The following is a 15412-nucleotide window of genomic DNA, read 5'->3' as shown; positions in this document are numbered from 1 at the left end:
AATAATAACGCCGTTAGCAGTAATCTGTGAAACTGGTTTCTTTTTCTCACTCAAGTAGTTCCAAAATTTAGTTGGGTGGGTTTAATAAAGCTTGGTAGCGTTGTATTGAAATAATGTTCCTTTGAAAGGTGCAATGCACTTGCAAGACTTCCGCTGGATTGTGCTATGACGCTAAGTGGTGCGCGGTTCATTTTTAATCTTTTCACTTTGCGTTTTAAATGAATGATATCTCGCTTCATCCACGGCGTTTCCTTGTGTACTTTCTTTCGTTTGTTCGGGACAAACTTATCGAGGCAATACCGCCACATGCTCTTAAACGTTCCCATAAAACACCAACATCACGGCTATCAAAATCGGTAAGACATGCCTCCAAGTGATCAATAATTGACGCATCATCCGCACGTGAGTAACCTTTGTAGGAATGTACAGCAGTTTCTTTTTGCACTTTATGGCACCAAATCGATATATAAACATTGACTAGTTTGTGATCAGATAGCCGGTGTTCTATATCCACAGTGTAATCAACAATACAGTGGGGAAGGAACACTAAATCTAAAACAGAACTGCAAGAGCCATGCACCCGAGTCGGCTGGTTTACGACTTGGATATTATCGTGCTCTAACATTATGTCGAAGATAACATTTGGGTCATTTCCGGCATCAAGCCGATCCCAATAAATACCAGGGAGATTAAAATCGCTAGCCAAAATTATTTTCTTGTTTTTATGCTGGTGCATGTGAACCAGTAGTTTGGCTAGGAATTCTGGAGCGGTGTCGGGAGGCCTGTATAAAGCGTAGAGAATAAACGTCTGCCTACAAAAAGGGAGTTTGATGCACAAGCATTCGAGTTCGGCAATGTCATTCAGTACAATGGCATCTATTTCATTTCTAATAAGTACCGCTACGCCGCCACCCCTAGTTAAGCGATCCCTGCGGAAAACAGTATAAGAAGGAGTAAACACGTCATCAACAGATATTTCAGTATGAAGCCACGTTTCTGTAATAATAGTAATGTGCGGATCATGCTGGATTAGGAGTAATTCCAATGACACAGTTTTTTTTTATGCTGCGGGCACTTATATTTAACAGGCGGATCATTTTCCATGCAAGGGCATCATGCTTCTGCCTCATCATTTCAGAGATCTGTCATTTCTACTCTTACATTTTGATTCTCATCCCAGATATATAGGTCTCTGTCAATGTTAAGTTTATCGTGAATCAAGCTTACTTTTCTTCCTTGTTGCTTGTCTTGCTTCGCGCTATTCCAAAGCAGTTTTCGTTTCTTTATAGTTGACTGTGAATAATCATTATGAATTAAAATACTGGACCCCTTAATTTTTTTCGCATTTTCCAGTATTATCTTCTTTTTGTTATAGTCTTGTAATTATAATATAATAGGCCATTTGCCTTTTTGTTTACCAAGCCGGTGAATACGCCCTATCGAATCGCATTTCACTTCCATTTTATCTCGGAACACTTCATTAACTACTGTTTCCTTGAGTACTGCTTGTGTTTCATTAGGGTCCTCCGGAATGCCATAAATAACAAGGTTAGACTGCCTGCTTCGATCCTCAAGGTCTGACAATTTCTTAGTCTGAAAGCTTAAGGAGTGTTCTATCGACCGGAGTGATGAATGCATTTGGCTTGACTGGTCTGGCATAGCTGAGGCTTCGGAAAGCTTTCTTTCAAACTGAGCAAACATACGATGCAATTCGCTGCAGACGTTCTCGGTTTTTACAAATTGAGATTTTAGCTCTAGCATCTCATTACGAAGGACAGCTTGCCCATCTAGGAGTTGTTCATACAATTCCTTCTGAGTGGGACCTCGGTTTTACTCAACGTCGCCACACAATAGAAGTCTACAGACGTTAGCACAGCTGTACGCAATTTCAAGACACTGTGCGGGGCACGACAAGACCACAATACAACGGTTGTCGCTACGAAACGAAATACCAATATAAGTGACCTGTACAATGCAAAGTAGTACCATGGCAGTGATGTGTCCGCCATGCCCACAGAAGTCAAATCGTTGCGTAGCTTCTTTTATACCAGGAGCCTCAGATGACGTCACACCACGAGGGTCATAAGGTGTCGCCAGCAGCGTAGCTCTGAGGAACGCTGACGACCTCGTGTGGTTGAACGCAAGATTGTCGAGAACAGGCTGTAACCCATCGTCGATGAACTGATGATCAAGCTGCGTGCGTCCGGCTGTTATCCTCGCAAAACCGATGATACCCTGCATAAGGCAAAGTAATCGCTTGGTTAGCGCCATGGCAGTTCTGTGTCCGCCGTGCCCACCTAATTTAGTTAATAAGCGAATGTTAGCAAGTACATACGGCCGTTAAGACTACTATACTTAGTTCGTATAGCTGTCTACTAATTTTCTATCACAATTGATGATTCGCCTTTCAGGCGAAACTGGGACATTTTTTTTGTCTCTTTTGGTTCCGCTTGTTCGGTATATATTTATCGGTTCGTGCGAAAATAAAAATCTTTAGTTGAAAGCAGCGCTGTCTCAGTGGGTCCGTTTCTTTTTACGCCCTGGTTCAGTCGCTCTCACAAATTCCGTCATAGATTCTAGTAACGTGTTTTAACCAATATGATGGAATAGGAAAATTTCCAGAATGCACCTTCAAGCAGAAGTAGCAGTCATCGTCAAACAACAAAAAAATGATAGGAAAAGGCCGCGTATCCGCTACGAGAGAACACGGAGAAGAGAAATACCGGGCACATCAATAAAATATTACAACGGCAATTCAGAGAACTGTAACGGAAAAAGGGTCCATGCACTCAGAAAGAGTTAGCAAAGCAACAAAATAAAGTTTATACGTGACACGAAATACACAATACTCACACCTAAGTAAAACTCATTGCGGAAATAAGGACGCGGCGAGAAATGAGCTGTCAGAATATCTTCCTAAATATTCGTTCTATGCTTCCAGCGTAACGAGGACATCGCGTCTTACCTTGGGAAGAGATAAAATATCGAATTTTGGTGCCTTCTCATAGCTGAGTTAATGAGTTCCATGTCTCTCAAGCCCTCAGGCAGTAAAAAAATGTCGACGGAGGGGGGAGGGCGAGGAGAAACTGGAATGATGTCAGACCGGGCGGATTATTCGCCATTCGCGTAATTCCGTCGAGGCAGCTTACGGACTGAGAACGTCCTTTTGAAGCCCCGTTTTATGAAAGGTACCTTGTCTTCAATAACGAGCATTCAGTCCTCGCCGCGTCCTCCAACCACTGTTTTGGTTCAGGTTCATTTATGTGTAATACATTTCTGCAACGCCCCATATATGGAGTAATTAACATTTCATTCTCATACATAGGACAGCGGATACCAGATCACAATATTTCTGTTCCAATTTGGTCCTGCCAATATGCAGTATTACTTACGCTTACCCTATTACTTACCCGAAATAAGCCACTCGTCATATGCAATTTTGTTTGTGGCAAGGAAATCCACGGCATCTGACAAAAAGCTCCACAGTATACCGCTGTGCAAACCGTGCATGCAGTATTGCGCTACCTTTATTTTTATATTTATGCACGCTAATATTTAAAAAATACTCGCTTTTAAGTTCACTTTTGCGTGTTTCTTAAGCCTATAACAAAATACTTGGCCTACACGCGACACAGACACATTGGCTATTTCATTTACTTCATTGATAATGCGGTATCCTTTTGGCGTCCCGGGGTAGCACAACTATTATTCCGACATAATGATAAAAACTAAATCATCTAAACCTCACTTGGAGACCGCCACTACACAGCATAATAGAGCATGGGTCCACAGATCCCTTGCGATAGTAATTACCAAGTAAAATGTTAGTAACGGTTTACGAAACGTAGTAAGAGCCTATTAAAGCAACCATTTACTAAGCCTGAGTTATCAAAGGAAACAAACAACTAGTGAAGAGGTAGCAGGGGGTGTTGAAGTAAGTGTACCCGGTATTACCCTTTTACTAATGTTTTATTGCGATATTATATGAACACTCCAAGCGAATTTTTGCCTCGTCGTCTGTATCAGTGTCTCACCCGCCGTGGTTGCTCAGTGGCTATGGTGTTGGGCTGCTGAGCACGAGGTCGCGGGATCGAATCCCGGCCACGGCGGCCGCATTTCGATGGGGCCGAAATGCGAAAACAACCGTGTACTTAGATTTAGGTGCACGTTAAAGAACCCCAGGTGGTCCAAATTTCCGGAGTCCCGCTACTACGGCGTGCCTCATAATCAGAAGTGGTTTTGGCACGTAAAACCCCATAATTTTTGTATCAGCGTCTGGATAGTGGTATGTATGGATGCTTCGATATGCTGGGGGTGATGCTGTATTATTGGAGCGAAAGTGTCAACTGGCTCATGGAGCATAAAAGCCGGCGTCTGTAGCAGCGAAACGTCACCAAAATTTCCATTGGATGCGATGCCACGCAACGAGCGCGGCTCGACGGAGCAGCGTGGGGGAAAGCGAACACTTGCTGCGTCAGTAGCTCGCCAGGTGTTGCGTGAGGGGAGAGAGCATTGCCGCGATGTCAAATCACAGTCCCTCTCGTTCTCGGAAGACTGTATAGAGACTGAGGTTACGTCCACTGAAACAATGTGTGAGTCAGCGAGCGATAGTCGTGCGAACCGGCGGACCTACGGCAGGAGTCAAAGAAGCTTTCAAGGTGGCGGTCCCACTCCGGCGGCCACAAATATGGTCACAACTGAGACACAGTTCGCACAAAAACACGTATCTCATGCATATTCTTGAACATTTAATTCTAAATCACATTAATCAATTTCTTTATATTATATATAGTTGGAATCTACCAGAAATAAGGTTTTTATGGTATATACGACAACTTTATATCCTAAGTAGGAGAGCCGCCACGGTTGCTCCAACTGTACGGCTCGTGTCGCCGGAATGGTACCGCCAACTTAAAGCGAAACTTTTTATTTATTTATTTCTGCATTTATTTATTTTATTTTCATACTCTCAATCGCCCGAAGGCTTCACAGAGAGGAGGGGCAAGAACAAATATAAGTGTTAATGGTGGTCTTCACATTTTTGTTGTCAGAGGAGGCGGGGATGGAGGCAGCGAGGTGGTTCCCGTCTTCGGAGGTTCTTGGTATAAGTGAGCCAGAGTAAATTTTTATGCGACAAAGGGGTACATCAACTTCCTGGGAAGGATCAATGCGAGATGATATGCTAGGGGTGAAGCACAGAAGAAGAAGCAACGACTTTATTTCCAAAAAATTTTGTTGGGGGTCCTCTGGGCGAAAAGCTGCGACATACAGCTTGAATGTGCGTGAATTAAGGCCCTCACATGGCAGCAGTAAGTCTCCTATCGGCAAACGTACAACATATGAAACACTCGTCAGTTAGCATATACAACTACAGTGTAGCAGAACAAAAGTGGAACATGTTAAGAAACATTCATCTTTGCTGATAATTGTATCGCTTTTATAAAAACTACAATTACGCTGAGTGAAACACAAAGCTAAGATGCATATTGTATTATACATGCCAAGAGATTTCTATCAAATTTCAAAAATAAGCACGTAAGTCTTGGATGAACCATATTATGATACCATGGATCATGAAACACTGAGTGCAAATGCACATTACATACGGTAAAGAATGTAAAATAGAAATTACTTTTTTTATTTATTGTGTATTCAGTCCAGTTTACAAAAATACGCTCTAATTTGTTTTCGAGTCAAGGTACGTACGATAACATTTTCTTTCCCTAATTTATTTACCAATGCAGGTAAGGTGAGTCTTAGTGACTGCAGGAGATAATTTGTGAGCCTTTAGGGTGCTAACCACCTGTCTTGGCGGCGGTTACGCTGGTCACTTTTTTCGCGTTCAAGTCGGGACGTGTTGAGAATTGCAAGCGATTGCCACAAGTTTGCTGCACCCGTGGTTGGAGGCCCGACAACGCAAGAGTGAGGGAGCCGGTGAACGGACGAGGGAAGCCCCGCTGGGCTGGCGTCCCGGCCGGCGCCTCGACCCGCAACCTGATCCGTGGCCCGTGTTTTCGGCAGACCGCCTGCTGAGTGGGTATCGCCGGCGCCTCCGAGAGGGACGAAAGCGTCGGTGTGGCCTACTGGGGACTTACATTTTGTATTTTCTTTGCTATACCTTTTCTCTTCTCTGCGATCTGTCTTTTGTACAATAAACTCAGTCTTGAAGCGAACCCCAACGAGTGAGCGTCGTTCCTTCGAGGCTCCTGCGTGCGCGGCCTGCTATACGCCGCCGCCGCCCGAAAGAGTCTCACGCAGCAGTTATTATACTATAGTCGCACTCGCGAAGTGACTTCCACAGTGTTCGTCGTAGCCCCATAGTTATTCTACATTTTCTGGTGCCGAAACCCGGGAGTGCTACATCTGGAAGAACTTCGCCTGCTACATCATGAAGCGACTACAAAGGAAGCAAGCGGCCCTGCGACAAGCCATCGACGTTACCATCGCAGCGGCCAGCACCTTACTTCAAGCGACAGAAGCACCGATCGGTGAGCTCGAAGAACATTTGGATATCCTTCTCGAGCAAGCTGAAGAGCTTAAAGCAGTCAACGACGCCATAGAAAAGAAAGTTGATCTACAGGAGCTTGACACCGTGCTAACAGAGTGCGCTGCGTACAGTTTGAAAACTTGCACTATGAAAACAAGGATAAAGAGGGCACTGAGGGGTGGAGCCGCGAGCGAAGCGCAGTCAAGTACGCCATCAGAAACAGGAAATAACTCGGATCACGTTGCGCAACCAGGTTCCGTTGAGCATGCAGTTACGAGGACTCTTCAGCTACCGTCGACAACGACAAGGCTTCCGAAGCTGGAGATCGCCAAATTCGACGGAAATCTGCGCTCATGGCACAGATTCTGGAACCAGTTCGAATCCACCATCCACAAGAATTCAGCTCTACATCCAATTGACAAATTTCAGTACTTGACGAGCTATCTCACCGGCAAGGCAGCAGCAGCTATTGACGGGCTACCACTCAGTGACCGAAATTATGAAATTGCAGTGAAAACACTGGTCGAAAGATTCGGAAAGGACGACGTTATCATTGAAGAACACATGTCAAGGTTGCTCAACATTCGACCTGTGCATAACATCTTCGACACCGAGAGACTGCGGACCCTTTATGATGAAGTCCAGACGGGGGTTCGGAGCCTCGAGGCATTGGGTGTGGCGTCGAACACTTATGGAGTGCTTTTGTTGACAGTCCTCCGAAAGAGCATCCCGAATGAGCTTTGCCTTAGTTACTGCAGACAAAAGACAGCATCTGCAGTCGCCCCAGGAGATGAACTTCAAGGTTTCCTCAATTTCTTGAAGACTGAAGTAGAAAGTCGAGAGAGGGCCGAGTGTGGGACCCGCCAGGAGCAGAGCACCGACAGACTGAGTCGCCCGAGCCGCAAGGACATTCCTGAAAAGAAGGCGTCCGCGTCGGTTTTAACTGCCGTCATGAAAGCTGAAACACAGTGCAAATTTTGCGAAGCAAGCAGCCACTCAACCGCCGACTGTGACGTTGATTTACCTGCTGATCAGAAGAGAACAATTGTACAGCGAGAAAGACTCTGCTTTAGGTGCGCCAAGGCAGGTCATCGAGCATACGAATGCCGCACCGCAAGATGGCTTAAATGTAAGAGATGTTCTGGCCGGCACGTAGCAGCCCTGTGTAACCTGAATCGACTATCAGCAGCGGGAAAGTCGGAAAAGAACACTGTACCAACTGAGACAATCGTACAGTCATCGCTGCAGGTCGAAGGCACCAAGAAGAGAACTCGTGTCCTTCTGCAGACAGCTCAAGCGTGGGTTCAGGGCAGGGAGAAGCGAGAGATGGTCAGGCTGCTGATTGACGGCGGAAGTCAGCGTACCTTCGTCAAGAAAGAGGTTTCACAGCAGATGGAACTCCGTGTATTGGGAGAGGAGACTCTGAAAATAATGACATTCGGAAACGACAAGCCGTCTTCAGGAATGAAGTGCCGCCGAGTAGAGTTGTGGCTCTGCAGTCGACACAGCGACAGGAAGATCCGCGTCGAGGCGCTCGAGATTCCACAAATCTGCTGTGACATCGTGCCAGCACCTGAAGTTTCCACCATCAACTACCTCGAAGAGCAAGGCCTCGAACTCGCCGACGGTACGCAAGATGAAGCAGAAATAGGACTGCTGCTGGGATCCGATTATTACTGGGAGGTCACAACCGGTGGTGTCAGGCGCCTGGACAGCGGTTTCGTAGCTGCAGAGACCATCTTTGGCTGGACCCTGCAGGGGACAACGTACACCACAGAATCAACAGCAACGTACGTGTCCACTGTGGGAGTGTTGCGCGTGGCTGTCATCGACGAGCAAGACCAGGACGACACTGCTGCTCAACTTAAATCGTTTTGGCAACTCGAGCACATTGGCATGGTAGACGAAGGAGAGGCCGACGTGGAAGACGATGAAGTTTTGCGGGAATTTCGCGAAAATGTTTCTAGGAGCAACTGCCGATATCAAGTTTCCCTTCCCTGGAAAGAGAATGCGGCCGACTTGGCGGACAACAAAGCCATGGCTTTCAGTAGGCTCAGGTCGTTGACGACACGATTGATGGGCAGCGGGGACCTTATGCGCGATTATGACCAGGAGGTTCGAAACTACATGCTTGCTGGGCACGCGGAGGAAGTCGTCGAACTGGGTGAGTCCCCAAGGGGGCCCGTTTATTACATGCCTCACCGCAGCGTGGCCCGTACATGCAGTGACACTACAAGATTAAGAGTCGTCTTCGATGGGTCATCCAAAGCGCCAGGAAAACTTTCTCTAGATGACGTCCTGTTCGTAGGACCTAATCTGAACCCAAATCTGTCGGATATCTTGACGCGATTTCGAATACACAACGTGGCGATCATGTCCGACATCGAGAAGGCATTCTTGCAAATTGAGCTTAGAAAGGATGACCGCGACGCCCTTCGTTTTCTCTGGTATGAGAGTACACCAAAACAGGGACAAGCGCTCCCTCCAATCAGAGAGTACCGGATGACGAGGGACCCGTTCGGCGCAACATGCAGTCCGTTCCTTCTCGCTGCGACGCTAAAGCAACATCTCGAGTGCACAAAGGACATTTTTCCGGAGACAGCAGCAGGCATGCTAGGCGACGACGTATATGTGGACGACTTGGTCACAGGGACCGAAACTCTAGGAGATGAGATGCAAGCTTACTTTGGCGACAACCGCATCGCCTGGAAGTTCATGGTCAAAAGAGCACCGTGGTGGGGCGGTTTTTGGGAGCGCATGGTGCGGACTGTCAGGACAGGGCTGCGAAAGGTCCTCGGAAGAAGTGCCTTACAGTATGACAGCTTGACCCCCGTCCTCACTCAGATCGAGGCGGTTGTCAATTCCCGCCGCTCACGTTCGTTCACTCGGACGCGGGGGAGCTTTTACCCCTACCGCCATCGCATTTCCTCATAGGGCGCCGATTAACAACTTTTCCTGACACTGGAGAAACTGTCTCCACAGAATCTACGAAGGCTGCGCTCAAAAGGCGCTGGCGACGCTATATGACACCTGTGGATTCTTTTTGGAGAATATGGAGGCAGGAGTATCTACTAGAACTTCGCTCTGCCCATGTTACAGCCCAGCGCAAAGAGAGGAGCATAAAAGAGGGGGACATTGTCCTCCTCGGAGAGGCGAAGGTTCCGCGACAGATGTGGAAGCTGTGCTGGGTGGTGGAAACGTTTCCAGGAGGGGATGGCCGAGTACGAGCATGCAGGATTTCTCTGCCAGACCGAAAGCTGCTGAGACGACCGGTCCAGACACTCTACCCGCTTGAACTAGGGACGGAATGAGCCGACGCTCATTGCGGGGGAGGTTGTTGAGAATTGCAAGCGATTGCCACAAGTTTGCTGCACCCGTGGTTGGAGGCCCGACAACGCAAGAGTGAGGGAGCCGGTGAACGGACGAGGGAAGCCCCGCTGGGCTGGCGTCCCGGCCGGCGCCTCGACCCGCAACCTGATCCGTGGCCCGTGTTTTCGGCAGACCGCCTGCTGAGTGGGTATCGCCGGCGCCTCCGAGAGGGACGAAAGCGTCGGTGTGGCCTACTGGGGACTTACATTTTGTATTTTCTTTGCTATACCTTTTCTCTTCTCTGCGATCTGTCTTTTGTACAATAAACTCAGTCTTGAAGCGAACCCCAACGAGTGAGCGTCGTTCCTTCGAGGCTCCTGCGTGCGCGGCCTGCTATACGCCGCCGCCGCCCGAAAGAGTCTCACGCAGCAGTTATTATACTATAGTCGCACTCGCGAAGTGACTTCCACAGTGTTCGTCGTAGCCCCATAGTTATTCTACAGGACGTATGTTTTAAAAAGGGTCTACAACTTTCGGATTGATTTGATTGATTGAACAACTTTATTGAGCGTCCTAAGAAGTTAATTGGGGGCGGGCCTTAGCCCCGGCCTAGGCTTCGGCCGCGAGCCCTGGGGCTCGGGCGGCTTCCTCGGCTCGCTGGAGCCGAAAAAAAAAAGAATGCAGTAGCTAGTATTCATAGAGATTAGTTACTCCTATTATGATAAAGTTATAAAATATTTGTGCAGTACGATGGAAATAAGGTAGATTCGCTATATGCCAAAGTGCTCGTACCGGAAGTTGAAGAAATGCACGAAGTTTTGAAGAAGTGCTTCGTGGTTGTAGCCTACACAAGCGCACAATAAACAAATATTTCCGCACTTCACGTGAATTCACGTGCACTTGCTCGTAAGCAAGACATACTAACTGTTTTAAATGTGAAGCATTTCTTGGCGAACATTTGCTACATTGACAGCATCTATCTATCTGGCCGCCTACGTTTTTGTGCTCTCATGGGCATTTCGTTTACTTGGTACGTACCAAAATTGGCATACTATGATGACACGACTATATGACGAACATAAATGATTTGTCATTACATGAATGTCATGACATCCGTGCCATGTAGGTCATGAAACAGCCACCTACGTCTTGGTGCTCTCATGGTCGTCTCGTTACCTTGGTAGGTACCGAAATTGGCATAGTATGACAGGAGTGTATGACGAACACAAGTGATAGGTCATGGAATGCGTGTCATGCAGGTCATAACAATGACCCAGAGAAAAAGATAAACACTCAAAAACCACTGGAATGAGTTCGGACGTCGGTAGAAAGTGAAAGAAACATAAAGGATGCTGGTAGAAGCCATACGTAGTCATGAGAATGATTCAGCAAAAATGTCAATGAAGAAGAAGAATGTTTTATTGCACTAAAAAGATATACAAAAATGATTGTGACAGCATCTGGATCCATAGCCGATATGGCTAGTTAGGATTCATTAACTCAGCGAGAAAAGATAAACACTCACAAACCACTCAAATGGGTTCTGACGTGGACACTTAGTGAAAGAAACACTCAACGATGATGGTAGAAGTCATAGTCATGAGCATGACTCAGCAAATACGGCAATCACTCAGCGAAAACGATTAATACTCAAAAACAACTGAAATGGGTTGGGACGTGAACACTAAGTGAAAGAAACACTAAAGGATGGTGGTAGAAGTCATTGCCATGACCATGATTCTGCAAAAATGACAATGAGTTAGCCGAAAAATTCGAACTCAAAAATCACCGAAATTAGTTCTGACGAGGGTAGCCAGCTAAGGAAACACTAAAGGATGATGGTAGAAGTGATTGTCATGGGCATGACTCAGCATAAATGAGAATGACTCAATGAGAAAAGATTAACGCTCAAGAATCACTGAAATCGGTCCTGACGTGGGTTTTAAGTGAAGAGATTAATAAAGGAGGATGTTAGAAGTCATAGCCATGAGCATGAATCAGCACAAACGACAATGACTCATGCAAAAAATAAAACACTCAGAATTCACTGAAATGGGTTCGGACCGGGGTACTAATGAAGGAAACATCAACGATTATAGTAGAAGCCATGCATAGTCATGAGAATGACTCAGCAAAAATGACAATGACTCAGCGAGAAAAGATAAACACTCACAAACCACTTAAATGGGTTCTGACGTGGGTACTAAGTGAAGGAAACACCAAAGGATGACGGTAGAAGTCATATTCATGAGCAAGACTCAGCAAAAATGACAATGACTCAGCGAGAAAAGATAAACACTCACAAACCACTTAAATGGGTTCTGACGTGGGTACTAAGTGAAGGAAACACCAAAGGATGACGGTAGAAGTCATATTCATGAGCAAGACTCAGCAAAAATAACAGTGACTGAGCGAGAAACATCACTACTCAAAAACCGCTCAAATGGGTTCGGACATGGGTACTACGGGAAGGAAAAGGCTAAAGGTTGATGGTCGAAATCATAGTCATGATTACGACTAAGGCTTTCACCTTAAGGTCTCTTGGGCCTATAGCTAAAGAGACTCCTGAGGAACTCATGACATGAATGTCATGACATGCGTGTCATGTAGGTCATGAAACAGCCGCCTACGTCATGGTGCTCTCATGGTCGTTTCGTTAACTTGGTAGGCTCCCCGGGGAGCACACCGCTTCGCATAACATCGATTCCCACAGGGCGTGGGATCTGCCGGCTTTTTTTCTTCACGAGTTTAATTTTTCATTTTGCATTATGTTCTCGGAAACGTGGTATCAGGAACACAGTGAAATGCTGATCATAGACGGCTACACACATTTTTATTATTCGCACAGGCAAATGTGGGGGTGGTGTGGCACTGCATGTTAAACGCGGCATACAGTGTGATGTGCTTGGGGAATTCACCTGCATCACGCCAAATCACGAAGTGCTAATCTGATAACAACCTGTTTGTTGTGATGTACCGACCACCTACCGGTAATATATATATAATTTCTTAGAATTTATTGAAAAACATTGAGAGCATGCTATTTTTCACAATTACGAATTTGTGCTTCTTGGTGGGGACTTAAGCATTAGCATGCTTGATGACAGCGCGTCGACTCGTGCAATAATTAACGTAATCAATTCTTCCGGTTTCTGTAGCTTTATTACAACGCCTACTCGCGTGATACCAACATGTCAGTCTGCTCTCGGCAATTTTATTGTTAACGCTGGTACTGAAACTTGCACCACCGGCACTATCAGCTCAGATTTCAGCGTTCTCTGCCCAATATCCATAATGTAGCGAAGAGAGACGCTAGTGGGTCCAGCTCTACTGGGACCAGACGCTAGTGGGTCCAGCGCTTTTGCTCGGAAACGGCGCTCGTGCTTGAAAGCCGTGTTTCATTGTGACTGTCGCCGCTGCGCTGCTCCGAACTCTAATAAGGCCCTTTACAATTGGTGGAGGTGCTGCGCCCTCGAACCCTGCAACCTGGAACTTCGATCCCGCACCGTACCGTCAACCATGCCTGAAGAAGTCTCCCAACAAGAGCCTCCCCCTGCACCACCACCGTGCTCTGGTGTGCCTCGCCACAGGGACCCTGCTATCTTCACAGGCGCGGATGACACCGACGTTGAGGATTGGCGCACAACCTACGAGCGGGTAAACGCCCACAATAAATGGAACGAAGCAGCTAAGCTCAGCAACGTGCTCTTCTACCACGTGGGTGTGGCCAGCTTATGGTACAACAACCATGCAACGAATTTTCCGACGTGGTCAGACTTTAAGACGTCTTTTGTCGATGTTTTTGGTCGCGCTGCTGTTCGTAAGCTGAGCGCCGAACAGCGTTTGCGGGAACGAGCTCAGCAAGTAGGGGCAATCCTTCACAAGTTACTTCGAAGATAACCTGGACTTATGCAGAAAAGTCAGCGCGACCATGACGGAGTTTGATAAGATCAGGAATGTTATGAAAGGCATAGAAGACGATGCCTTCAACATGCTGCTTGCCAAAAATCCTCGCACGGTGGCAGAGATAATTACACTGTGCCAAAGTTACGACGAGCTACGCAGGCAGTGGTCATTGACCGTCGCTCTTTATCGCGCGACGAACACCTCGCTGGCTTGACGGCCATTTCTGATCACTCAGCGTTGATGGCGGAAATGAAGGCTATATTGCGCGAGAAAATTGCACGCCAGCTCTCCTTGATGGCCTTTGCACAATCGCCACCGGTGCAAGAGCCAACGTCAAGTTTTGAGCCCCCACTCCGCCGCGCCATCGTGCACGATCTCAACGAGATTTTGCCTGAGTGCCATCAACATGTTCCTGCAGCCGCACCTCTCCGCTACGCTGAAGTCGTCGCCACGCCCCAACAGATCCCTCGGGCTGCACCACTCAGCTACAGGGAAGTCTTCGCCACCCCCCACCCCTTCCCTTCCATTTTATGTTCATGAAAAAAGTTTGCCTGATACCACGTTCACCTACAGATGTCTGTCGGGCGAAAATATGGAACAATGAAACACTTTCGCGCAGTTATTCGGCGTACAGATTAGTCTTCTCTGTATAATAAAAAAACTGACGATACGAGCCTCTCTGTCTCTGGCCATGATCTTGATGATCTGTTACTGAGATCTCGCAGTATTCTTTGCAGTTTGTCACCTTGGTCTCGTAATAACGCTGTAACAATAAATAGCTCCTAATGAAAGGCCATCTTATTCAAGGCAAGAGGCAGGCAGTCTTATTTAAATCAAGAATTATTCTTGGACGGCGCGCTCATTGAAACTTTGAGCAAATATGAAGTATTGGGTGTAACACTTTCAGAAGATATGAACTGTACATATCACATTGTATTAGTTATGAAATCACTATCATCTGCCGCAGGTGTATTATCGCGTTGCCGTGATTTTTTTCCAGAGCAAGTGAAGTTGCAAATATACCAGGCCTTGTTTGAATCACATCTGAATTATTCGGCCCTTGTGTGGGCTACCACCACGAAGCATAATCTTCGTGCACTTCTTGAACTTCAGAAACGAGCACTTCGACATATAACCAATCTACCTTATTTCCATTCTACTGCGCAATTTTTTAAATATAACATAATAGGATTAACTAATCTCTATGAATTCCGGCTACTGCATTCCTTTTTTTGGGGTCCCAAAATTGTAGAACCTTTTTAAAACATACGTCACGACTTAACGCGAAAAAGTGACATGCGTACCCGCCGCCAAGACAGGTGGTTAGTACCATAAAGGCTCACAAGTTATCTCCTACAGACACTAAGACACACCTTACTTACACTGTTAAATAATTTAGGAAAAGAAAATGTTATCGTAAGTACCTTGACTTGAAAACAAATCAGAGCGTATTTTTGTAAACTGGACTGAATACACAATAAATAAGAAAAAAGTTATTTCTATTTTACAGTCTTTACTGTATGTAATATACGTTTGCACTCAGTTTTTCATGATCCAATGTATCATAATATGGTGCATCCAAGACATGTTGACTGTTGTGCTTATTTTTGAAATTTGATAGACATCATTTGGGATGTATTATAGAATATGCAGCTTAGCTTTGTTGTTCACTCAGCGCAATTGATTTTTTTTATATAATATAAACTTGGC

At 46.2% G+C, this 15412-nt stretch overlaps 1 protein-coding gene across 1 annotated transcript; it reads left to right on the top strand.

The window, feature by feature from the left end:
- Nucleotides 1-6388: 6388 nt before the first annotated feature.
- On the top strand, nt 6389-9421 carry LOC119435066 (uncharacterized). The gene has a single exon (XM_037702033.1). The coding sequence runs from the start codon at nt 6389-6391 to the stop codon at nt 9419-9421; it is 3033 nt and encodes a 1010-aa protein (XP_037557961.1).
- The last annotated feature ends 5991 nt before the right edge of the window (nt 9422-15412 follow it).

The sequence above is a fragment of the Dermacentor silvarum genome, unplaced genomic scaffold (assembly GCF_013339745.2).
Source record: "Dermacentor silvarum isolate Dsil-2018 unplaced genomic scaffold, BIME_Dsil_1.4 Seq414, whole genome shotgun sequence".
Taxonomy (NCBI): Eukaryota; Metazoa; Arthropoda; class Arachnida; order Ixodida; family Ixodidae; genus Dermacentor; species Dermacentor silvarum.
The sequence above is the reverse complement of the archived record's forward strand: the minus strand, read 5'-3'. Positions and strand labels throughout refer to the sequence as shown.